The sequence below is a fragment of the Sebastes umbrosus genome, chromosome 11 (genome assembly GCF_015220745.1).
Source record: "Sebastes umbrosus isolate fSebUmb1 chromosome 11, fSebUmb1.pri, whole genome shotgun sequence".
In the NCBI taxonomy this organism is placed as follows: domain Eukaryota; kingdom Metazoa; phylum Chordata; class Actinopteri; order Perciformes; family Sebastidae; genus Sebastes; species Sebastes umbrosus.
This window is the reverse complement of record NC_051279.1, coordinates 31,427,823-31,453,629: the sequence shown is the minus strand read 5'-3', so window position 1 is coordinate 31,453,629 and position 25,807 is coordinate 31,427,823. Positions and strand designations below refer to the sequence as shown.

The 25,807-nt window shown below is 39.5% G+C and overlaps 1 protein-coding gene across 1 annotated transcript; it reads right to left on the bottom strand.

Moving 5' to 3' along the window:
- Positions 1-9,545: 9,545 nt before the first annotated feature.
- Positions 9,546-22,791, bottom strand: LOC119496293 (DEP domain-containing protein 1B-like). Its single transcript, XM_037783476.1, is given in 12 exon segments — positions 9,546-11,205; positions 11,440-11,622; positions 14,074-14,250; positions 16,362-16,528; positions 16,643-16,783; positions 17,149-17,196; positions 17,293-17,423; positions 17,579-17,706; positions 19,172-19,342; positions 19,441-19,515; positions 19,517-19,708; positions 22,211-22,791. Coding segments are annotated over 12 exon segments (1,626 nt in total). The 5' UTR covers positions 22,259-22,791; the 3' UTR covers positions 9,546-11,040.
- Positions 22,792-25,807: the final 3,016 nt, after the last annotated feature.

Here is a 25,807-nt window from a genome sequence, read left to right as displayed (position 1 = left end):
GGACGAATTTCTTCATTTGTTAACACGAGGCTTTTATTCTGAAATATGTGCCGGACAGTGTTCTAGAACATGCAGTGGACTTGGAGAGCTCCATGAATGAATATAGTAAGAGTTTTAATTGTGGATTTTTACTATTATTTACAAATTATCACACGTTTCTTACCTTTCTCTGTCTGAAATAATATAAATTATATTTATACTGGAAATGAAATGGCCCTTATGAAAGACAAACTATATGTAGAAAGAAAGAGCTGGCAGCAGACACGCAGCTGCGTGAGTCACCCGACGAGTGACTCACTGCAGCTGCCACGCGCTCCCAGTGTGGATGAGGCATCAAAGCTGCAGTAGGATCCATTTGATAGAACACACACACTTGCTTCCTTCCATCCAAATGAGGTCCAGGTTGTGTGCACTTGGAAAAAGAATACAACTCAAATAAATTTATGCAAAACTCTCGCTTCGATAGCGTTGCTCAATCGTTTCAAACATTCACCAAGCAAAACTTTGCCGGCATACATGAAACATTGAGGCAGCAAACACACTGTGATAGGTGATCAAGCTGTGAGAGTGAGCGCTGTTCTGTTGGCACTAGACAAATTCAATACACTTTATGAAAGGATCAACTCTGCTCGCCAAATCTAGGTGATATACATGGGCACATTGTTTCTGTCTCTCCAATTCATTATTATTCACCAGGGCTGTTTGGGTAGCCAGGCTGGCTGACACTCACCTGGGTATGGATACTGATATTGGTGCCATGGGGAAACAATAACTTGCTTTAAATAGATTATCTAGTTCCAGAATACATTTTGATTTGTGTCATTACTTCCTCTCCTCGAGCTTGGACTTGAAGCCGCACAGTGTGTGAGTGTTGAATTACTCGCATAGAAGCTCTTTCTGTAAAGTACTATCAGTTATTCTATGATAGTTCTTTATGTAATGACCAAAGAGCCACTGTAAGCTGACACCTAACCAGTAGGTTTAGCGTCCAAGGTCCTTCCTACGTGAGCCTGAATAATCAAGCAGATGTCAGTGCCATTTATAGTATTTGTTTATTTTCACATTTCTTCTTTGCCATTCAAGTTTGTCTGTTATATCACACTGGTAGCCGGATCAATGGAAGAACTATGGCTCTTGTCGATGTAAAAGTGATCTAAATGGTTCAGATTTTCACACAAAACTGATTAAAACATTATGATTCATAACTGTCCTTTCATTAAAAATGAATAAACTGATTCTGCTTTCATTAAAGAAATACAATCGGGAGAATACTCATTTCATCTCATGTTGTTTTTTTAGCCATCTTCTACATAATGCTTCTTTATTTGACATACAATGTATTATTGCGAATCTTACAATCAGACTCCTGAGATCAGCACAAAAGCTTAGTGCTTGCTCACGCTGAGTTTTTTACTCCACAAAAGGATGAGAGACAAAAAAGCACTCTCGCTGCACAAAGACGAAAAACTCGGCTGAAGCAGTGATCATCACGTAGACTAAAAGATACCTCATACACTTACTCATTCATAAACCTGGTGCTCACTCCACCCACGTACAGACTGCGCAGCCTCATTTCCTCTAAATTTGCTGTTATCTAATTGACGTTGATGGAGCGAGAATGGGTCCAAGTTCGGCTTCATTGAGCAGCGGTGCAGACTGGAGATAAAATATCAAAACAGAGAGCTGGATTGAAAAGGTCACCCATTATCAAGTGTGTGTGTTGCAGCATTTAACCTTTGATATTATTCATTATAATGCATATAAAATGCCATTAATTCCCTGAAACTTCAACATTCCTAATTTCCTTGATTTTAACTTTTTTTTTCCAGTCTCATATTATTATTTTTTTTGATTTAACCTTTATTTAAAGGGACTGTTTGTAACTTTTTAAGCGTATAAATGTAGCGGGTCGGGATCCCATGCGCGCTCTCATATGCGCGCTCGCATGCTCGCATATACGCGCTCGCGTGTGGCCGGAGTCACTGTACCTCTGCCTGCTTGCCTTCACTCACACAGCGCGTGTTCTCGCTGTCTCGCTCCACCTCTAGACGAGCATGCGCGCACACTCCACACTGCAGAAGAGTTAGTTTAGCTCTGAGAATATCTAGTGAATGTACAGTGGACGTTTGTGCAGAAATAACTGCTGCAGCTCCTCCAGACCAACAGAGGTTTCCCGTGTCTTGTGAAGTGATGGGGCTCCGCAGCGAGAAACGTTGTCATCTCTGACCGGTGTCTCCCTGCGGGTGCAGTCGGGAGGCGATAACGTTTCTCTTCCTGCTTCAGCCCCGGCACTGACCCGCTTTTCCTGCTTCAGCCCCGGAGGCTGAAGCAGCGGGACTGAGGCAGGAAAAGCCAACACTAGGATCAGCAGTGATTCATTGAGAGACCTTCGTCTGGTCAGCTAACATTACTGTCAAGCAGGTGAAATATAGAGTGCTATTGTGGTTTTAGCTGACGTGTGTCTCCTCACTGTTTTGATCGATGCTCGTTCATGTCTATTCAGAGCGAGCAAACGCGAGCCCGACGCTGACTTTCGTTGACTTAACGGCCACAGGTGTCGCTGTTAACAAGCAATTCTGAAAGTTACAAATAGTCCCTTTAACCAGGAGTAAAAACTCGTTGAGATTAAAAATCTCTTTTCCAAGAGTGTCCTGGCCAAGATAGGCAGCAGCACAGTTACACGGTTGCAGACATAAAAAGAACTGAAAACGAAGTCTAAGAGCAAATTATAGAATCATAAGGTATCAAAAAACATTCATCAGCATTCAAAGCATCTGCAGCCAGATGTGCTTGTTTCCAAATCTTTTAGAAGCACTTTAAAGACATGCAGTGAGACCAGCTCTCCAAGTTTCAGGTCATTTTGTAACTGATTCCAAGAAGACGGAGCAGCATACTGGAATGCCCTTTTTCCCAGTTCAGTACAGACTTTGGGGACAGTTAGTAGGATTAAGTCCTGGGAGAGCGAAGACGGTAACTTCCCGTACTTTTTTGAAGGATGTAGGTCCGTAGGTAAGATGGAAGCAGACCAAGAATAGCCTTATAAATAAGAACACGCCAGTGGTTCAGTCTACGGGTGGACAAGGCAGACCATCCTACCCGAGCATACAAAGAGCAGTGGTGCGTAAGGGCTTTCAAATTTGTAATAAATCTCCCGGGTTTCCCGGTCTCCATGGTAGACAGTATCCAGCATGCATAGGCTCTGAGAAGATGCATGCATGTATATAACATCATACTACAAACATCAACATATTAGCTTCTGCTTCTGTTAAACGAAAGGGAAGCTGTGTTGACCACAAGCATTATTCAAAAATAGACTTATTCTCTTCCTAACTTTACAGGAAATTATGTGCATTGCATTTTAACTTCCTTTTCTACACCCTTGAGTTTGTATTATTCTGTGCTAACAGGAACATATGTTGCATTCAGTAGTCAGTAGCAAAAAATCAGTTTCACTGCCTCTCTGCAGAGAAGGTGGACATCATGCTGTGAATATTTGTGCTCTTGTAATTATGACTGATGCATGATTAGTGGAGACACGGTTAGTGCACAGCATGTAAAAATCTGAATCAATTAAGATTTTAGGATAAGTGAATTTCACATAAAACATCATGTGTCTGCCGCTGGCAAAAACAAACTACAATCAAGCAGCAGCAGTAAAGTTAATCCAACAAATTAGTGTGGGCAGCACGAGGTGGCAACCGATATTTTCATTTTTCTTATACATATTTCTGTACTTGATAGGGCGACAATATTACACATACAGTACAGCAGGATTTGCTTTCTCCCTGTGTTGCATTGCTTTCAGGTCCTTCCAGAGTGAAAAACCAATTACCACAGCTACATGTCTATTCCCAGAAACACATCAGGGAAACAGCATGGGCTTTCTCAACTGGAGAGCATGGGCTCACTCACTAACACATAATATCCCCCAAAAAATGTTATATGGGCACATGCAACTTGTGACAGCCTCAGAACTGCAGAATACCAATGTGAAACCTAAGTGTTCAGCTTAATTCCCTCTTCTCACACAGTCGAGCCAAAGCACAAAAACACAGACAAAAACAAAAACAAGCAGAATTAGTCAATAAGTGCTAATAATAGTAATTTGGAAAATTGGATTTTTTGTAATTGAAACCATTTAGATTTTTCTTTTTTCCTCCCCTTTTGGCTCTCAATTTGCATAATAGACTGTGTCAACAACACTTAAAGAGGACCTATTCTGCTTTTTCCCTTTCCTTTAATGAGTTTTTTTGTCCGCAAAGTTACAAAGCCTAAAGTCCACACCAAAGGGAGTTACTCTCCCTCACAGAAACACTGCTCCTGAACTGCCTTAAACACCTTGATTGAAGTCCAGCCTTTTTCTTCAGTAACGTGGTGATGTCACCAAGTAACACATTTTGTCTAGCAGCTCAAACAAAGCTAGTTAGAGCAGAGGTGAAGCGGATTCCGAAAAGTTAGGTTTGGTAGTGTTTCAGACAGAGGGTGAAAAGAGGTGCTGCAGCACAGCGGGTATGAGAAAAGTAAAGCGTTTTTTGAACTTTAAAGCATGTAAAAATGTTCTAGTAGGAACCCAAAATACGTAATTTAATAAGTATGAACCCGAAAATAAGCATAATTGGTCCTCTTTAAAGGAGCTAAATTCGAAATGCAAAGCATTTTCTATTTCCTCCACACGGCACTCAACATGGTGACGGCTGAGCCGTTGGCTCACAGCTAATGGTGCAACAGCGCTAACTGTGTTAACCTGGGGGCTACGCTTCCACGACAACGCCGTTATCGTCTGTAACCGCTGTGTGAGCGCAGTGTAGCGGCCGTGACCTAGCCAGTGGGGCACGCTCACATGCAGCACGTGTACCCGTGGCGATGTAAGCAAAGCACAGAGAAGCTCGTATTACAACACATATAAAGGGAGACTTGATTCTCTGCTCAGGACGCCGTTACTCCACTATATCTTTACATTGCAAATACTTGTTTGATGATCTGGATATCGTATAGAGAACCTTTATAGATCAGATCTGTTGAATGAGCCTGAACAGAGTTTAAAGCTGTACATTATGCCAGCTATACAATCTTGATGAATAATAACAAATTGCCTGCTTTGTATTCAGGTCAGGTTTTGCCCTCATGGCTAAATGGAGGCTGAAGTGAAGACGTCCCTGGTGATGGAGTTAATTCCCTCTCCTTCGCTCCACTGCTGAGACATCAGCTATTCCCAGTCACCCTGAATGGAACACCTACTGTACTATCTGCAGGCTGGAATATTAATGCACCGATAATACCTGAAGCATAACACAGACCTCTCCACGACACCATTCATTAGAGTCCTGTGATCATTTCACACAGGTTTTTCATATTACCACATCATTAGCGACAGATGACAACCCCTAGAGAGTCATTAGCCTGCAACTAACTATCTGAGATCTGCAATCATTAGGTGATGCTACATTATAGGTGTTGGAGTTCAGTAGCTTTTTAAAATGTGCGGTTCTATAACAGCACCAAATTACACTTTTGAGTTCGGTCAGAGGGTCACTGAGTGGTCTCCTCACCCGTGATGCCCTTCAGATGCTCAGACTCACTCGTATCTCCATTGCCTGCATCTGTCTGCATTGCTTTGGACACAAACTAGATTATATTATAATTCAGTTATAGTCTAATCTACAGCAGAGAGGAGATGGATTTCTTAAGGTAAGCAACACGAGAGGCGTACGTTCATTAGTCTGCATCTGGTGCATCTTCTTCATCAAAATGATGTTTCAAATCAATATCACATGCACATTGCACAATCCAGCTGTAGCAGACTCTTACCAAATAGAAGTTTATTCAGCCATTAGTGTACTTATTTTAAACTTAAAATAAGAGTATACTTTCAGTTTACTTTTATGTACTTATCAGAGATATACTTAAGTATACTTAGCTTATACAGACAAGAATACAAAAAAGTCTACTTGGCTTATACTTGTACTTCATCTTTTGATCGAGATATACTTAAGAAAAGTATAATTAAGTATTCTTGCCTTATAGGCCGGCATAAAGGTATACTTGGCTTGTAGTTGTACTTACTTTTTGATATAGTAGCCTAAAGTATGTGAGAGTTTGTAAACAAATGTTTTGATATGAATTTACTGCAATTCATTAAGACTTTTTCTACGTTTTTCGATTCAGCGTTCACCGTGGAGGCATGTGAGAAAATTGTATACATTTTTTTATCATCACAAAACATCAAGTCAAATTGCAAAAGGAGCAAGTCTCTTTATGTAATACATAAATCATTGGCTAAGTACTCTACATTTAAGTATACAAAGTGTACTGTCAAACTAAAAAGTGAGCTACAAGTATATACAAGTATACTTGCAGTATAAAAACGATTAAACAGAGTACTTTAAAATGTACTTTCATAAACTAATAAGTGGGCCAATTTAGTCCCAAGAAGTATTGAATTAATACACTTACAAGTATACTACTAGTATATTGATATTATTTACTACATAAAGTATACTTCGGGGAAATATACTTCAACTTCACTTAAGTATACATACTAAGATAAACCTGAAGTGTACTACTTTTTCATAAGGGGATGCATAACCACAAAACATTGTACAGACATTCATGGCTGCCGCATGTTAAACCAACTGCTTTTGATGATCCCCTAACGCCACCATGAGGTTGATAGTTTTGTTTTTTAGTAAAATATCTCGACAAATCCTGAGATGGAACTTTGTATACACATTCATATCCATCTCAGGATTAATTTTAACAACTTTGGTGATTCCTCCACCTTCCATCTAGCGTCATTAGGTCAAAATTTGAATTTGTCCGATACTTGGACCTGCAAAACTATTACATTCCCATCAGCCTTAGCTGCACTTTGTGTTTAGCGCTAATTAGCAAATGTTAGCATGCATACATAGTAAAGTAAGCTGGTGCACATGGTAAACATTACATGCTAAACATCAGCATGTTAACATTGTAATTAAGAGCATGCTGCCATTATCATTTAGCTCAAAGTACCACTGTGCCTATGTGCAGCCTGTAGGCTGTGGACTCTTACACAATGAATTGTGTTCAGGCACAGTAGTGTGTTTAAGTCACTTGCATTGTAACAGCGCTCAGAGCTCAATACAAAATCACAATTAATCAATCACTAGCAGTATTGATTGAAATAGAAACAGTTGAAACGCCTCCTGTATCTACAAGCTGTTTGACACTCACAGTTTCCAACTTTGACACCTCCCAGAGTAACAGTAGTACCAAGAAGACAATCAACAATGTATGCCCATGGACATTAAGGTCAATAACACTCTACTCCAGTTTTCACTATTATTGTCTCATTTTTCCAAACACATACAGACGTGGACAAAATTGTTGGTACCCTTAACTTAATATTTTGTTGCACAACCTTTTGAGGCACTCACTGCAATCAAGCGATTTCTGTAACTCTCAATGAGACTTCTGCACCTGTCGACAGGTATTTTGGCCCACTCCTTGTGAGCAAACTGCTCCAGCTGTCTCAGGTTTGAAGGGTGCCTTCTCCAGACTGCATGTTTCAGCTCCTTCCACAGATGTTCAATAGGATTTAGATCAGGGCTCGTAGAAGACCACTTCAGAATAGTCCAATGTTTTGTTCTTAGCCATTCTTGGGTGTTTTTAGCTGTATGGTTTGGGTCATTATCCTGTTTGAGGACCCATGACCTGCGACTGAGACCAAGCTTTCTGACACTGGGCAGCACATTTTGCTCCAGAATCCCTTGATAGTCATCAAATTTTATTGTACCCTGCACAGATTCAAGACACCCTGTGCCATATGCAGCAAGGCAGCCCCATAACATAACCGAGCCTCCTCCATGTTTCACATTAGGTACAGTGTTCTTTTCTTTGGATGCTTCATCTCTTCGTCTGTGAACATAGAGCTGATGTGACTTGCCAAAAAGCTCCAGTTTTGTCTCATCTGTCCAAAGGACATTCTCCCAGAAGCTTTGTGGCTTGTCAATATGCATTTTGGCAAATTCCAGTCTTGTTTTTTTATGATTTGGTGTCCTCCTGGGTCGTCTTCCATTAAGTCCACTTTGGCTCAAACAGTGACGGATGGTGCGATCTGACACTGATGTACCTTGACCTTGGAGTTCACCTCTAATCTCTTTGGAAGTTGTTCTTGGCTCTTTGCTTACCATTCGTATTATCCATCTCTTCAGTTTGTCATCAATTTTCCTCTTGCGGCCACATCCAGGGAGGTTGGCTACAGTCCCGTGGACCTTAAACTTCTGAATAATATGTGAAACTGAAGTCACAGGAACATCAAGCTGCTTGGAGATGGTCTTATAGCCTTTACCTTTAACATGAAGGTCTATAATGTTCTTTCTGATCTCCTGAGACAACTCTCTCCTTAGCTTTCTGTGGTCCATGTTCAGTGTGGTACACACCATGATACCAAACAACACAGTGACTACTTTTCACCCTTTAAGTAGGCAGACTGACTGATTACAAGTTTGAAGACACCTGTGATGCTATTTACAGGACACACCTTAGTTTAATATGTCCCTATGGTCAAATTATTTTCAATCTTTTCTAGGGGTACCATCATTTTTGTCCAGGCCAGTTTCATTAGTTTGTTTTTTAAAATGATTCTGTTGAACCACAATTCAAAAACAATGTCTGATTTTCATTAGTTCATTTTCAGTCAATTTTTATTTATTATTACTTTTGTCAGTTTCAAGTTATTTCAATGACCATTGTGGGTTTTTCTTTCTTTAATGGAAAGGTACCAACAATTTTGTCCACGTCTGTAAACTTGTGCCACCAGAATAACTTCAAAGACTCTATGACCGCATAAAAAAACTCAATGAATCATCACCTATTGGTGGTGATGAAGTTTTCTTTCCACGTCTGCGTACGAGCCAAAGTGTTTACAGTGTGGGATGTTTATTTCTGAAATCACGCAGGTGTCAGCCGCTGACTTGCAGCTCTCTTTTAGCCATCACACAAAAGAATTACCATCACTTAAAAGCTTTTCATGTGACAGCAACGAAAGAGAGAAGAAGGAATAGGGCAGACAACTTAAATTGATTTCACTCTGCAGTACTTGTCTGGGAAAAATGCAAATTAATATTTCTAAATAATGGGGAGGTGCACTATTAAGTAAAAAGAAAAAATCCATTAAAAGTTGTATAAAACCAATATTTAGGGCCCTGCTTTATTATGCTGCTGTGTTGCTTTTTATTCATTATGATAACATATGCTGTACATGTTCTATTAAACCATTCAAACTCCCATTCAATTCAGGATAAAGTACTAAAAGTATTAATACCATGATGGGATTATAATTGATTATTATATTTCCGTTTATAAACACAGAAATCTAACTTCAATTACCAACAATAAACTCTGCCTGTGCTTGTTATGTTTTCGCAGTTAATGTTCTCTACCAGAGGTGATGAAGCACAGGAAATTACACCAATCCCACTCTGGACGATGCATTTCATTTATGTTATGTTTGGGTTATATCAAAACAATGTTCTCCTGTGTAAAATATCAAATCATCCCTCATATCAGCATCAACATGAATTCATTTTTATTATCCTGTTGAAGAGTTTCCAGCACAGAGCAGCAATTCAAGTGTAACAGTTGTTCCAGCATTATTACAGTTGTTCAAAGAACATCTATGAAAATCCGTATAGGAATATCAGCACTTAATCATTACAAAAATAAAAACAATTCTCAAATTAAGTGAAAAACAAACTGATTGACATGACAGAACAGCAGGTGATAGAAAATGAACATTGAAAACAGTGAAAGAGGAGTATTTGAGACATTGAAATATGTACCAGTCAAGAAGAGTTCTTATATACAGAATAAAACCAACAAGTAAAAACATGAAATGAGTCGTTTTAAGAGTGCATAATACAGCAGGACCTGTCAAGTAATGGTTAAAGGAGGGCTTAGAGGGTAAGGACACTTTCGCCTCGGTTTTTCTCTTTTTCTGAGATTAGGATTCAGCATCAAGATTTAAAAAAATTACTTAATGTAGTTGTACAATTTTTACAGCAGATTTAATCTACAATTTTCACCCAGGCCAGGTAGATCTTCCCTCATTTGTTAACATTTTTTTTTGTAGTTACAAATTAAATTATCAGCTGAAGCTCAACTACAGCTCCTCAGTTATTGAACACGTCACATACACTCCCTTTCTCAGCAAACCCTTGATATGTTCATTAACATTAAATAACTGTTTAACTGACAAAGATTAGGCTCCGAGTTGCCTAGATTCAACATCATGATCATTCCACATAAACAGTATAAAAATTGAATGCACCTTTGCATTGCAAGAGTCAATCTCATGAAATTACATAATCAGTTTGAAGGCCAATTAATACCAGGAAATGCATCTGAATATTTCTGTTACAGTAAAAAACTATGTATCAATAGAAATGTTTTAAGAGTATGAAGCGCTATGTTCATTCACTTTTCATAACCTATAATGTTAACACCTAATAACCTATTAATACTTTTGAAATGCATTCCATTCAATTTAGTTACGGGGAGGACAATGTCACCCCTGCTTATTAGATCTTCCTAACATACAGTATCTTAGTAGAAAAATGTACCAATACACAGTTTTGGAACAACTATTCTGTTCATTTTAAGAGACATCAGTGGTTCTTTTAGTGTTAGTGCATCATTGCTTTCTATACTTTGTTCAAGTTTTCTAGAAACACAGTAAAATGTTTTTGTTCAAAGGGTCAGCTCAGCCATCCACATTTATTGTTTGCAGTTTGAAAATAGTTGCCAATGTTTTGCAACTAAACCAAGCTGGATACCACTAAGATTTAGTGGGAATGTACTATCATTATTATTATTATTATTGTTGAGTGTATTTTTGTGAACTGACTTAGTTTAACAGTGCTACAAAGTCCAAGTAATTATAATTTTAAACATTGATTGTACGGCCGGAGCACCATTACAGCCACATTGCTCCGTGTCTCATGACGCTGAGGTTGAGTTGTGCGTACAGACCTGAAGTGTAGATGTGTCAATGGTGGCAGATCACGCTCTAAAACTCCAGCTCCTCTGAAAGGGCTGGAAGGGTTTCTTGAGGTTGAAGAACATGAGATGAGGTTTGAGTCGTGGCGTTTTCTCGGGCACTACAGCAGCTTTGCTTTCCTCGGTGGGAAATCGATTGTGGTAGACTTCTGGGTACGACCTCTGGAACTGAAAAGGTGAGGACATGCATCATTACTGTACAGTACATGCACACCAAACACCGTTTGTATGGGAATCACATCTTCACCTCTTTACTCACCTAACACACTAAAATACATACAAGCGCATTCTTAAGCATAAATGACTCATGTCAATTTTAGAGCATATTGCTCGAGAGCAGAAGAGACACCTCCTCCAAGATCTACATTTCTCTTTTAACAGTTCAAATTAGTAGAGCCATACCTGTTTGAGCCTTTTCCTCTTGTCCTTAGCAGGGAGTTCTTTGTCTGCAATCAGGCCTTCCAGCAGCGCCTGCAGGGGGGTCTGGGTTCCTATCACCTTCGGCTCCTCAGACTCCACCCTGCTGATCTGTTTACAAAAAGCTGGAGATGCGCTGAAGTCTGTATCTGAACCCGCGTATTTGATCTGATGGAAGACACAAAGGAAATGTTGGATTAATAAACTAAATATTAAACTATGCTATTCTGAAATATTTACTGCATCATCATCAATAATTAATGTCATGAACCCACAATACAACTCAAAGTCAAAAGTTCTTATACACAATATGCACAGAAACTGCTCAACAATACAGCCAGTAACCTGACTCACCTAGCTAAATGTTGGAACAACAGTATATCTGTCAATGACATTAACTGGAAGTTGTCAACTATTGTACATTTTTGAGGATTCATTGATAGTTTAGGATCTGCCCTCTCAGTAACTGTACAGTAACACAACATAGTGGGAGGCTAGTTATGCCTACATGCTTCCCAGGACAGTTTAATGTGGATAATTAATATGACTAGTAAATAGGAATAAGTTTTAAGTATTAAGTGTACAGGGTTACACTTTTTTCTAACTGGACGTGATGCGAACGAGCAAACATCAGATAGTTTCAGTTATTCCCAATGAAGATGTCCTAACCTGCTGCGTGTGTCAGCGAACAGGCAAAGCTTGAAAAAAACAAAAACACTTGCCCTAGCTCTATTTCAGCAAAGTTTCACGTACATCCAACTTATTTTCATTTATCAAAATCGATGCTGACAGTAACTGTCAGTTAATCAACATCAATCTCATCGCTCATAGTATATCTGGACATTTTTTCATGCTCCATTCACCGTTCACCGTTCACCATTCAGGCGTTCGCTTGCTCGCTGTATGTTAGGAAGAGGTAATACAGTTTTAAAATGTCATTTTCAGCATTCAGTAAAGATGAAATCATGTTTTCAGTCCTATTCTCACAGCGTGGGATGTGTAAAGCTAATGCAGCCACTGTTGGACTAAAAGACTGAAATCAATCATTTGTAGGCCAAACAATGTTGAACACAGACTGTCAATACAGTCTGTGTTCAACATTCTCTGATGTGCCTGCCAAAAGAAAACACATGCACACATCAATATGAACCAACTGTGCACAGAGGAATAAAAGAAGAAGAAGCACCCCCTCTCAGTTGCAGGCACAAAAAGTGTCACTCGTTTTGTTTTAGTTCTGATGGTGCTACGTCACATAAGTGACTCTCGTTATTCACAGATTAGCATGACACTGTATTTCCATCCAGCACCCAACCGTTCCTACAGGGTTTCCAACAGTTACCACCCCCCTCCCACTCCTGCCTGCTCCTGTAGAGATTCTGATCACTCCAGTCCACAACATTTTCTACTGAAAATCTGTAAAACATATGCTGTATGGAAAATAAGTCATATGTTTATATATTTAAAGAAATACTACTACAATGACTATAGGGTTACATTGATAAAAAAACAACAGGTTTACCTTGAAGCAGTGGGGACTAAAAGTCAATAAAAACCCTATGGACTGTGGTATCATTTCTGATACTGTATGACGTTTCCCTTGGCAACAGATATGAACCACATACAGGAACAGCAGGCTTCAGTGCAGCAGTGATATTACATATCAGATTTGGATTAGCAATTCCGCTTTCGTTTAATTATTGGATGCTTAAATTACATTTATGTAAATGCCACCGTGACTAGAACCTCTCATATTTTCATATACAGTAGTGAATTTAATTTCATCCCAATATTGCTGCTGACCAGCTGCTTCCACTTCCACTCCTGTTGCGGCTCTCTATCACAGATCTCAGTTTGCTACAGAAGCAAACTCGAAGAAATAATCTCTGCCAGATGGGACACTAAACCAACAACTAAACACAGTCGTTGCCTCAAGCTACTGCAACACTCACATTAACATAGAAATGTATGCAATATCCCAATTTGATGTGGCTTTAAGTATTATCTAAACTTACCAGTGACTGTACCACTTTTCCACACTTAGTGCTCGGCAAGATGATGGAACCAATCTGGCAAACTGTTGAGGCCAACACACCGGCACCGTGTATTTCAATAGACCATTATCCCATATCAAATAATGCTCCCATGACAGAATCATTTTACAGTATATTACACCACTTCTATACTGTAAGAATATGGGGAGCTTATTTGTTGCATGTGCAGAACAGCAAGTAGCACACATCTCGACGGCACACATCCTTCAGTCTTGCACTTTAACATGTAAACCCTTGTTTACATTTTGTCTTGTGCTGCATTATACAATGACAATAAAATTAACTAAAATTAAATGATCGATTGGATTTTTTGGAGGAAAATTAATCGTTTAGATTAGTTGATTAATCTGTAATACAGTTGACAGATTAATCGATAGCCCTTGTGTATGCTGTTAATTATAGTTCTTAGAAAGAAAGAAAACCGGAATGGGCAGGAAACACTTTTCAAAAAAATTGGAATCGGCCAAGAAAATTGCAATCGGTGCATATCTACAAATGATGCAAAGATATGGCTTGGTGGACATGGACTCATTCATAAATAAATTGCGACTGTAGAAAGTGTACTGACTTGAACTCTTTTGAGGTGGGACAGGTGCTCCTCGACCTGGCAACGCAGCTTGGAAGGAACTTGGAAGATGGTGTTGTGGTGCTCCATCATGAACGTCACCAGTTTGGTGGCAAGCAGCTCATCCAGGTCCATCTCCTCCACTGAGCCCAGAACGCAGTGGGAGAACATCTGCACCATCTGGACAGAGACCACAAGTAGGATTATAGAAACCAGCTACACTATACATAACTATACTAATTACATTACAACAATATTGGTGGTATACACAATATGATGAGCATCTGTATATAGCCCCCGGACCCAACACCACGTTTGTGAAGCGTTTAATAGTTGAATTTTGTATGCATGGAGGGTTACAAACTGCACACTTGTTTCGGAGCCGAGTAAGTATTACAGCATCTAGACAGCATAGTAAAATGTATTCTTAATATAGTCTGAGTTGCTAATAAAACATCAGATTATGTTCTAATAGGCTGTAAAAGAACATTAAGTTCACACCTCAATGATTTTATATTTCTGGTGTATAACATAGCATCATATAAGACCTATAAAAAAATACATGGAGCTGCAACAAACTATTTTTGTAAAGCTTAAGAGTATAATATTTAGTGATAAAAAAATTTCGAAACACAAGTTCACTTACTAACTGTAGCTATTCCTGAAGGTGTCTGCAGGTTTACGTTTTGTTCTTTACATTTTCAGTGACTTTACTTTAAAGCATCTTCGGTTTATGTTGTGAATGGAGGGTTTTATAAAGTCTCTTAGTTCCCCTAGAGGAGTGTGCCCTATAGAATTCCCTAGATAGTGTATTGCATTGTGTAATGATTCTGTGGAGAGATGAGTGCATGTCTGGAGCTGATGTGGCTGAAAAGTTTGCAGGTACCGTGAGGTGCATCCCTCCGTGAATACGCCATATACAATTTTCATGAACAAATTCTCCCTTTATCTGTCGTATACCTAATGTGTTGAGACAGGCCTCACGATTAGCGCTATAGTACCTCAGTTCTTCAAAGATGATGGCACTGGCAATTGTTAAAGGTGCTAAATTCCAAATTCAGAGCATATCTATGACTGAAGGATTGCCTCAACATGGCGATGGCTGAGCCGGCGGCTAGCAGCTAACGGTGCTAACAGTGCTAACAACGCCAACAGTGCTGACAGAGCTAACAGTGTTAACCTGAGTGGGGACCGGAGGGTGGCCGTTACGCCTCTGTAACGATATTGAGGTTCGTGACTAGGGCTGACCCGAATGCTTCGAAGCTTTGACCGTTGCCATGGTATTCGACCTCCAAATCACTATTTAAGTGGGGTTTTTTTCACGTATCTTTTTTTTATTAGTTATTCTCAGACGGATATTGCTGTTTGTTACGCGTGTGTGTACAGTAGTGCGTCAGCAGCACTGAAATGGTGGAGATGGCGACAGACAGACAGAAGAACCAGTGTCAGTCTGCTGTGCACGCTCCACCACAAAGTTTTGAATATTTCTCACTGGAGCTTCGAAGCCCAAAAAATGGTATTTGGAACAGTCGTGACAGTCTTATCTCAGTTGTAACCGCCGTATAAGTGCAGGGCAGCGTGGCGGCGATTAGCAAGCCAGTGGGGCACACACACTGGGACGCACACGCAACTAGACCGGCTACGCAAATAAAGCACGGAGAAGCCCGGATTACATCACACACAGCAGGCCTTCATTCTCTGCTCAGGACGCCATTACTTCACTATATCTTTACATCGCAAATAGTTGTTTGCTGCTATATTAATGCTCTGAATTTCAAATTTAGCACCTTTAACTTGGGTTGTCATTAATATTCTATATGTGTATATCTAATATGGAATAGAAGTAGGTGTAGCAATCGTTAACAATTAGTGTATACACACATGCAGGGGTTGTTTTCTAATATAACCGGGTCGATAAAAGCAAATCCTAGGAAATGTAATTGCTATGTCTACCGCATGTACAGATTCAGACCACTCTGTATTCAATACACATTTTTAGGAAGAGAATGTTGTCCACCTCCCATTGACTTTGAATAGGTAGCAAGGGTTCTGGACACATGTTCCCCACAGCTCCTTTCTTTCTGCCCGTAGGCCTGCATGTTTTTTCAGTCTCCACAGAGACTGTGGTTTGAGGTGTTCACCTTGCAAAATCCAATAAGCTTGTAAAGCTTTATAAGGTAGTATTAATTTACGGACTATTATATATTTTTATTATATTGTTTGAGCATTATACTGGATCTTATTTTAAGTAGTACATATATATGAGCATATAACTGTTTAGGGATGTGTACCAGTGTGCGGGTAGCAATGGTGTCATTGAGTGGAGGCAGGTGGGGGTTCTGGCAGACCCGGGCCATGAGGCGCAGTAAAAGCTGGAGGCGTCTTCGGTTGGGCGGCGGCAGTAAGACACAGCTGAGTTGAAGAGCCTCGGTGGCTACCTCCTGCTCCTGCAGCAGACCTGCAGAGATATGAGGAGAGAGGAATCTTGATCCTGAGGGAAAACATACAGGCTGGACACAAAATAAACCAGCGACGGTTTATCTGTAGCTGTGTACAAGTATGAAGCACTCACTGAGAATGTTGACAAAGACTTCATATAGATGGAAAGTCAGCAGGGGTTCTTTGAGTCTCTGAAAGTAATCTGCCACTGTTCTCAGAACATCCCTCTCGAAACCCGGGTACACTGGCTGTTTGCTCTCATTGCCATTGGGCCCTGAGAAAGAAGACGGATGCAGCTGTTAGTGCTACACACAGAAACAATACAGTTAATGCTGAATACATGCACATAAACACGCAAAATGGTACAAAAGATTTTATGGTATATGCATGCGCACAATCACGCACATACATTCACATACTGTATAAACAGTTAAACCCAGAGTGAGATATCAACCATCTGGAAAATATGGCACCTACTCTTTCAAAATGATCATTACAGACTGGAGGCTTCGATCGTTTTAGAGATTTTACTTATGTCCTTGGGGTACTTGGAACCACTGCAGTCCCAGTCCCAAAGCAGATGGAGATTTTTTTTTTTTTAACAGTAATTTTTAGAGTGTGCATAAAATGTATACTTACAATTGGCGAGGCATTTCATTGCTGATACCACCCAATATGGCATGTCCTCTAGAGATGAGAGAGAGAGAGAGAGATAGGTGAGTCCTAATAAATAAGTTGCATCACAACAATTGTTCTTCTGATTGTGAATCAAATGAACCATACCGGCTTTGTTCTCCAATACGACTATGCCCGTCTTATTAACGCTGAACACATTGTGAACAATGTGCTTGCCGATCACGTGCTTTGGGTTTAAAACTCCATCCAATGACTGCAGGCCCAACACTCTCTGCAAACTAAAACAACAGAGTTGGCATCAAGTATCTGGAGCAGTTGTTCCCAAGCTGGGTGCTGTGTCACCCTAGGGTGGGAACCACTGATTAGGGGGCAAAAGATACAAACAACTTGAACAGTGGAAGTGTTTAATAAGGTATGTAAAAGGGTTACATACTGAGCTACTGTCATCGATTTCCAGATGTGGTCCACCTGCTTTGGAGTTATCTCCTTCCGACGTATGAGCTTGCATTCATTCACATCCCCAATAGCTACACTGTGCCTTTTATTCCACAAATCGGAGGTCTGTTCAAGAAGGAAAGGTGACATGAATGAAAAGGTTCATTTGGACTCGCACTGAGTGAGCAGAAACCTAGAAAGTCCTATGTAATAATAATCCAATGGACCTTTTTCCCAGCATACATTTTGACTTACCATAGTAGGAGAAGCACAGGTGAAATTGATGACATCAACAATCTATGGTTCAGTTCCATTAAGTGTCACAGTAAGTTATTCCAGTGAGGCAGTATGCGCAACACCAAAGCCTCCCCGAAGTGGAATAAGGCTATCATTAATGTTATTAATCATAGCTGTGCTTTTCCTACTAGGACAAGTCAAAATGTCTGCCGCGAAAAAGGTCTATACGACAGTCTTGTAATACAATCAAATGAAACGTTTATGTCAGAAATCCCACCATTGTTAAACTTTGTAAAAAGAAAGAAAGAATTGAAATGTTGACATCTGTGTTGATATTGACTTAATGGTAATCAGGGCTGTACCAAATGTCTTTTTTTTTTTTTTTGATTTAAAGCTTTGAAAGTCTGACAAATATGGATTGTAGCAGAATATTTTGTTAGATAAAAACATGTTGTGAATTTTTTAAATGAATCTATCTTTCATTTAACTCATCCATTTTTTTTCCCAATAAATTTGTACTTTTTAACAATGCTCAGGATTTATTGGAAATGTTTGATCACACGAGTCAGAAAAAAAATCATACGCAGCCACCACTAGAATCTAATTCTACACATACTGTGGTAAAATACTATTCACTACCGAGCCTGTTTGTAACCGTTACCGACAACGTTATCTACACTTCACCCGTCTGTCCTCTGCTCCGCTCTGTATGTGTGGAGAGGCTAAGCCCTGCACTCAAGAGCAGAGGATATTACATTGTGTGAAATTTTAGCGGCTCACCACCGTTGCAAAATGAATTAGCGCTGCCCCCTCTTTATATGGGAAACACTGATTAGTGTAGCCTACAGTAATATTTATCTGCAACTGTGCAGAAATACAGGGTTTAGACTGAATAGACATGCAAAACAAAAGCTGTGCAGCATTACAATCTTGATTTAGAATTCAAACGTCAACATTATGAACGAAGCTTCGAACTATTCGGTACAGCCCTAATGGTAATATGGTTCAGAATGTACTTTGTTTGGTAATGTTTTACACTGTAATATCTGGGGTTTCTGCAGTTTTTGTTCCTCCATATACAGTATGTAAATGTGGAGGAAAAAATATTAGAAACACCCTTCAATATAATATAATATATACATGAGTAGCCTGAACAAAAACTGAAAGTAAAGGAGTATTTTCTGTTGTTTCTTGTACTGTATTGCATTGCATTACCATCACAGTAGTAATTGAAACAGGGTGGACACTTAAAATGATCTTATCTTGTCTCTTCCTCCCTAGCTTATATACTTCAAGCACAGCATGACTTTAAGCAAGCAGTGGAGGAGATAAAACATCTCTGTCTCTTTCTCACCATGGCAGCAGCCTTTAGGGGTGGAATGTTTTCCCGCTGAGGCAATTCTTCGTAGTCATCCCAGCGAATGAGTCTGGGAAGGTCACTGCTGTCTCTCAACAGAGGCCTGGTTGGAAAAGACTTCAGGGGGGATGTAGTGGGGAACCTGGAGAGAAAGACAACAGCCCAGGGCTCAGAAGGGTGTACAGAGCAAACTGTGAAGATGCAGCAACAATGCCAATTGGTGTATCAACTAACACGAATAACAGTACAGGATGACAAAGTAGTACCTGTATCAGATGGCCATTGTCTTCAAAGTCCTCTGTCCCATGGCGTCCTTTGATGTCTTCAATGACATGGGCCTTGGAGGAACTTCCTGAGCAGCTGGCAGCGTCTGGTAGCGAGTCACCTCGGCCCAAAGTTGTAGTTGCGTCTCAGCAGCTCGTGCAGATAATCAACAGCCTCGGATCCTGTGAAACTGCAATCATAGTAGCGGAAGTGTGCCCAGTGCCTTCTCAGCGACATGCCTCCACGGAAGAGTTTAATGTTTTCATTCCACTGCAGAAGAAGAGACATAAGTGACAATGTGGTGTGACAAATGCTGTACAACTTTTGTCACGATAGCAAATTTGGCGAGTGCTCCTTTGCAATATAGTGCAATAGACTGTTATATATGGCAATATTTTACTGAAGCTGCTATTCTGATAACGGTAACGGCATTTTATGCATTCACAAGTTCCTGCTTCATGTTGTGAAGGCTGTTTTGGAACATTTTCTAGTTGCTGTCATAAAGGGATAGAAAAAACATAATGTGAGTGAAAATAGACACAAAATATACAGCCTATGAATAAAGAATACTGTTCATGTTCTACATTTCATAGACTAGATTTATATTGCAGCACCAAAGCTGTGCACGTAAACAGTCACCACTGTCTCTCTTAATAATGATTAAAATCACACATTGGAAAAAAGTAGGGCAGATATCCAAACAGATAGCCTAGAGCATTATCTCCTTCTTGTAGTGTTTTGGATGGTACAGCCGTTATCTCACAAAGTATTCAGATGGGCAGGAGAAAATGATAGAAGTAGATAAAAACAGACAGAGATAGAGAGAGATACACAAGGTCATTATAAGAGTATCAACTTGAAAGCAAATACTGCCCACTCTGGCTGGTCTGAATCTTGAAAAAGATTAAAAAACTCAAGACAAGAGGCTGGCCTTGAGCCCATTGGGAAAAAGGACAGGAATGGTCCTTCATTACAACAGATGCAAAAAAAAGGTTTCTGTCCTGCAGTGTGTTTGATATACCAGATGGTACAAATGCAATACACAATAGCTATAGTAGGCTGTAGCTGAATATACTAGGCAGGAAACCAATCAGGGAAAAAATATAAATAGTACGGCCATTGTCATTCTTGTTTTTCAGTGCACTCTGTATCTCATCTTTTCTGATTTCAGTAGAGATTCTCTGGCACTGAGTATTGGGCCTTTTTTCCCCCACAATTTCACTGTCACAGTAAGAAAGACACATGGGCAAATAACAAAATGGATGATGCTGAAGTCCATTTACTGCTTTGGTTTCAGGGTCCTACTATTGTGCCAATGGGACATTTGAGAAGAACTCACCCATAACATCTGTACCTTCTTAATATGACAGGTCAAAATGTCTGCTATGAAAAAAGAGGCTTAAAGGAAACATTAAATAACATGGGATGGGTGAATTAACTAGGGATTCACCGATCCAGCTTTTTCAGTCCCGATAGCGATAACCGATAGCGATACCTGGGTTTTGGGTATCGCCCGATACCGAGTACCGATCCGATACCAGTGTTTAATTAGTCAGCTGTATGCCTCACTGTATGCAAGTGACTGGGATCATTATTTTAGGTGTAAGGCAACATCAGGCTTGACCTTAACATTGCTTTCCTAACTTCGCAAACAAAATGTAACAAATAAAATACATAGATATACATTTACTGAACTGTTATTTATTATTAAAATAATAATCTTGTGCACCAGCAACTTGGTAAAAAAATCTTCAAAATGAACAGGAGCTACACTTTAGGTGTAAATCTTTTTAGTGCACCAACAAATTGGTCAAAACATAAACAGGAATTGAAATTCCAGTATAGAATGTATATAAACATAGAACTGAATAGATCGGCCCCATTGTCACCGATCAAGCTATTTCACTCTCTAGTATTCAAATTTGCCTTTAAAAAATAAAGTTTCAGCCTGATGTACATGTGATGTTTTATGATATTGCATGTTAAAACATGAATATAGATTCAGTATGGGATTTTGCACTAATGCACACAGTCATTTATTGTAGTTGGGATTAAAGAGTCCAAGCCACAGCCAGTGAGCTGGTCCTACATGTAGAAACAGCTGAGAGTAATAGCATGGGATGTTGTTATGATGCTTTTACATGAACAGGAGCCAATGACACATGATGCATTAACACAGGAAACACATTTTGAACCTGGTAGATGCAGGTGTTTAGCAACTCATCTAACGTTACATGTAAATACCATGGAATATCCTCGTAAATGAGGTGATTATAAATGCTAAATAGCACTACTGCATAGTTCTGAAACAGTCACGACTAAATTAAACCTGTAGGTTACAGGTGTTTAGGATATTATGGTCTAAAGTTACCCACTTGAGGGCAGAGTCCCAGTTCTTCATAAAAGTCGCCTTTGTTGACTCTTTAACACACGTTTAATGCTGTTTTACCAGCCTTGTGAGGACACTATTTACATTGCTTGAACTCCTTAAAGTTACTTGAGTAACGTTAAGTAAAACAAGTGTTAGCAGTTAACGTTCATTAACTTAATTAACTTAATTAAACTTACCATTAAGCTGAGTTTGGAAGTACTTTATCGCTTTCGCCTGCTTAATGTAACGTTATACGTATAAATTATTAACTTTAACGTTCTTAACATGAAACCAACTTAACACATTTAGCTTAGCTACATTATAACGTTAACACAGAGCTAGCTGAAGCTTCTCAACGTCACATTAGCCTGTGCCTTGTTAACTTTCACCAACAGACTCACCAGCTTGGTCGCCCGGTACGGACCCGGTCCAATGACTCTACCGTCCATCCTGAGAGTTTAAACCCACTTCACTCGTATGAAAACATGGAGATACTCGCTATATCACTTTTATAAGCTTTTCAGAAGCAGCTTGATCTGCGGGTGGAAACATGAAAACATGTAGCTGCAGGAGTAGTTCAACAGAAACGTTGCTGCCAACTTTGAATCTGGTGCGTCACATCATTTAAACGACGTGATTAGACAGCGCGCTGGTCACGTGACCACGAGGAATGCGGCATGTTGAATGGAGCTGTAGGAGGGTAGTGTCTAGAAGGGAGCCCGCAAGCTGGGGAAACTCTCGCGAGATGGTTAGGCATTTGCCTCTCGATCTCGAATAGTTAGGATATGTCGTCGAACAGAGCGGTCTCGCGAGAGTTTTTTCAGATTTAGCAATTTGTTGTTCCATCCTAGATGCGACCCTGTAAGTGTAGGACATACACATCAACATTCAACTACTACTACTACTACTACTACTACTACTACTATTACTACTATGATAATACTTTATATTTTGAGAAGTTTTTTTATTTTTGTATTTATTTTTTTAAAAACCTGTTTACACAAGGAGCACATAACCATGCACAAAATGATATTTGAAAAGCACTTTCACAAAAAACAAAAATATATATTTTTATTTTAATATACGTTGACCTGACAAAAAATAATATACAAACATTAATTAGTACTCAGGTACTATTTTTATAGGATAAGTGACACTTTGTGTGTACATTTTGCTAGATTTGCCCTTTGTCCGTGAGCCAGACTTTGGACATTCATCCTGCATTCATTTTGAATTGAAAGTTGGAAGTTAGAAATCTGTGAAATTGAGCCATTTACAAAGTTCAACCGTTAAGATTCAAGTCACATAAGTCTCAAAGTGTGTTAACCTTTAATAGAAAATTCTAAGTGTTATAGGTGGCATGAACTTTAGGCCTATTAGTGTGGAGGGATCTGAGGTTGAGGCAGCCTATCAACAGCGGTGCATTGAAATGTAATAAGGTCTTAAATATTACTCAAATGACAAGTGAGTGAAATTATCTCTTTTTTTTCAGACCCATTATACAGCTTTCTGGATAGACTGCAGGTGTGACAGGAAGGTCATAAAGGAATTACTTTTCAACTAAACTAAAAAGAAAATAATTGCAGAGATGACCTTTTCCAAATCAGTGGGAACGTGTGGTTTATAATTGAAGCATTTCATACAGAAGTTGCACAGAGGATGCTTACACAGGTTAAACCTGCTTTTATAACATTTAAATTTAAATAAAACAGAAACAACCTGTAGCACCATGAGGTTGTGAGTTTTTACAGTTTTCCAGATAACTCAGTAAACATCTTAACACCACTGTGGAAGGGATATTCTGCATGGATAAGAGGGAGAGCGTGTAAGCAGTGGAGAGCCTATAATGAGGCCACTTTTAAGTGGATGCCCATGACCTTTCAAGCCCATCCAAACACAACCTACAATGTGCAAGACTGTCACCTTTCCCAAGTTGAATTTCTACAATGCTATGGCTCTGCAGTGATTCAGAACTAATCCATCAGAGCTGCAATATGCCATTAGGTGTTTTGTTATGTCCCTCTAATATATTTGCTGTGATACCCAGAGCACCTCACAGTGTGTTGATGCCTATAGCGACAAAGAGGACACACTGCTTTTATCTAACCTGCAACAATAGGAGTTCCTTTCTCCCCTTTATGTGTGCTGCAGCACTGGGGGCAGAGACAGACACCTGATCAGCAGGGTCGAGGCAGAGCTCGTTAACACTCCACATCTCAGATTGACTGAGACAGAGCTGATGGGCTGGCACCTTAATGAACTCTGACAGTGGACAGTGCTCTATTAAAAATTCATGAGAAAATACCTCTGACTCCTTCGGAATTGCAATGAGTCCATAATAATGCAGCCCATATAATTCAAACCGGCGGGTCCCGACCCACATTAGGGTCGCCAAAGATTCATGGGGGGGTCACGAGGCTTTCTTTATTTAAGGGGTGTAAGACCATGTTTTTTTTACAATATACAGTTGGCCTTTATACTCAGCATTTGTTCATTTCTGTGAAGAAAACTAATTATTTTCAAAAATTGGATTATTATTTAAGATATAAACAGGATAAGGGCACAGTGAAGACCTGAACTCAAGTCATTATTAACAGATCATTCCCTTTCTGCTAAACAGCCTCGTCCTGCATTAGAAAAGCATACAGTTTAAAAAAAAAAACAAAGAGCTAACAGAACAATGGCCAAACACTGAACTCGTCAAAAAAAGAAGCCTATTAAGTATGTATAATTGTCAAAAATTCAAAGAAATACACAATACAGACAGAATTGTGTTAAAATTTCCTAAAAATAACAGGAGAACATCATCTCTGATGCAGTAGTTCAAATAATCTGCTCAAAATTAATCCAAAATCACTTATTTTACACAAACTTCCTGCAGTTATTGCGTTCACTATTTGGGTTGATTGTACAGTTTATCAGCTGTTCTATAATGTTATTGGTTATGCATTGAATATAATATGAACTATCCATAAAAATATGTCACTTAGTCAGGGGTCGTCAGTTTTATTCAATGATAGAAAGAGGGGTCCCTTTAGGAAAAAAAGGTTGGGAACCACTGATTTAAACTATGCTATTACCTTTATTGTAATATAAAACTATTCTCTGTATTCCCTGTTCCGTATTAAAGGCCAGGCGTAGGCAGTTGCTTGATTGCAGCCCAGTCAAGCCAAGGCTGAATATGCATGAGTAAAATAAACACAGAAGTCTGGGAACACTTAACAGCTAAAGGTCAACAACGGATAGGTCAGGGATATTAAAAGCCGTGTCTGTAGCTGCCCTCGCTGGCTCAGTCATCGGGAATACATTTGGAACTAACGTAAGCCGGAGATCCAGGGTGCTGCTGGTATAAAAGACTTTAGCAATGTTTTGGATGCCCAACATCAACTGTCGAGCCATTTGGAGGTGACATGAGCCTAACTAAATGAAACATCTCTGATAAAAAGGTACCCGCTTTGATACACCCAGGGACAGTCTCGTTGCATTTCATTTGATAAAATATGTCTCTTTCCTTTCCGTTGCCTCACATCTCATCTCATCCTTGACTTTTTAAGTGAAAGGTCACGGCGATAACGAGGAGAGGACGAGAGTACAGCTGCTGAAGGCTTTGCTAACAAGACGGAGGATCAAAGCAGCAGAAGAAAAGAAGAAATTGGGTGCCAGAGCAAGAACAGAAGGACAATTTTCATGACCAATAACTCACACATCATCGGATCATAATTTATGCGAGCCAAGACCGGATTGCGATATATGATGCTTATCATATTTCTGCCAACACCTCAAATGCACAATTGAATTGTGCTAAATGTATGTAAAACCCACCCAAAATCTTCATCAACATTATCATCATAATCATAATTATCATAATGTGACATGTAGTTTAATTTTACAAGCTCGCTTGAATTTAAGTTTGGAAAAAAAGGTGTAAATTGATTTCTGAGTTTTCTATTTCACTGCCTAATCAGACAGATAGACCAGGCTAAGCCACTTTGGTTTGC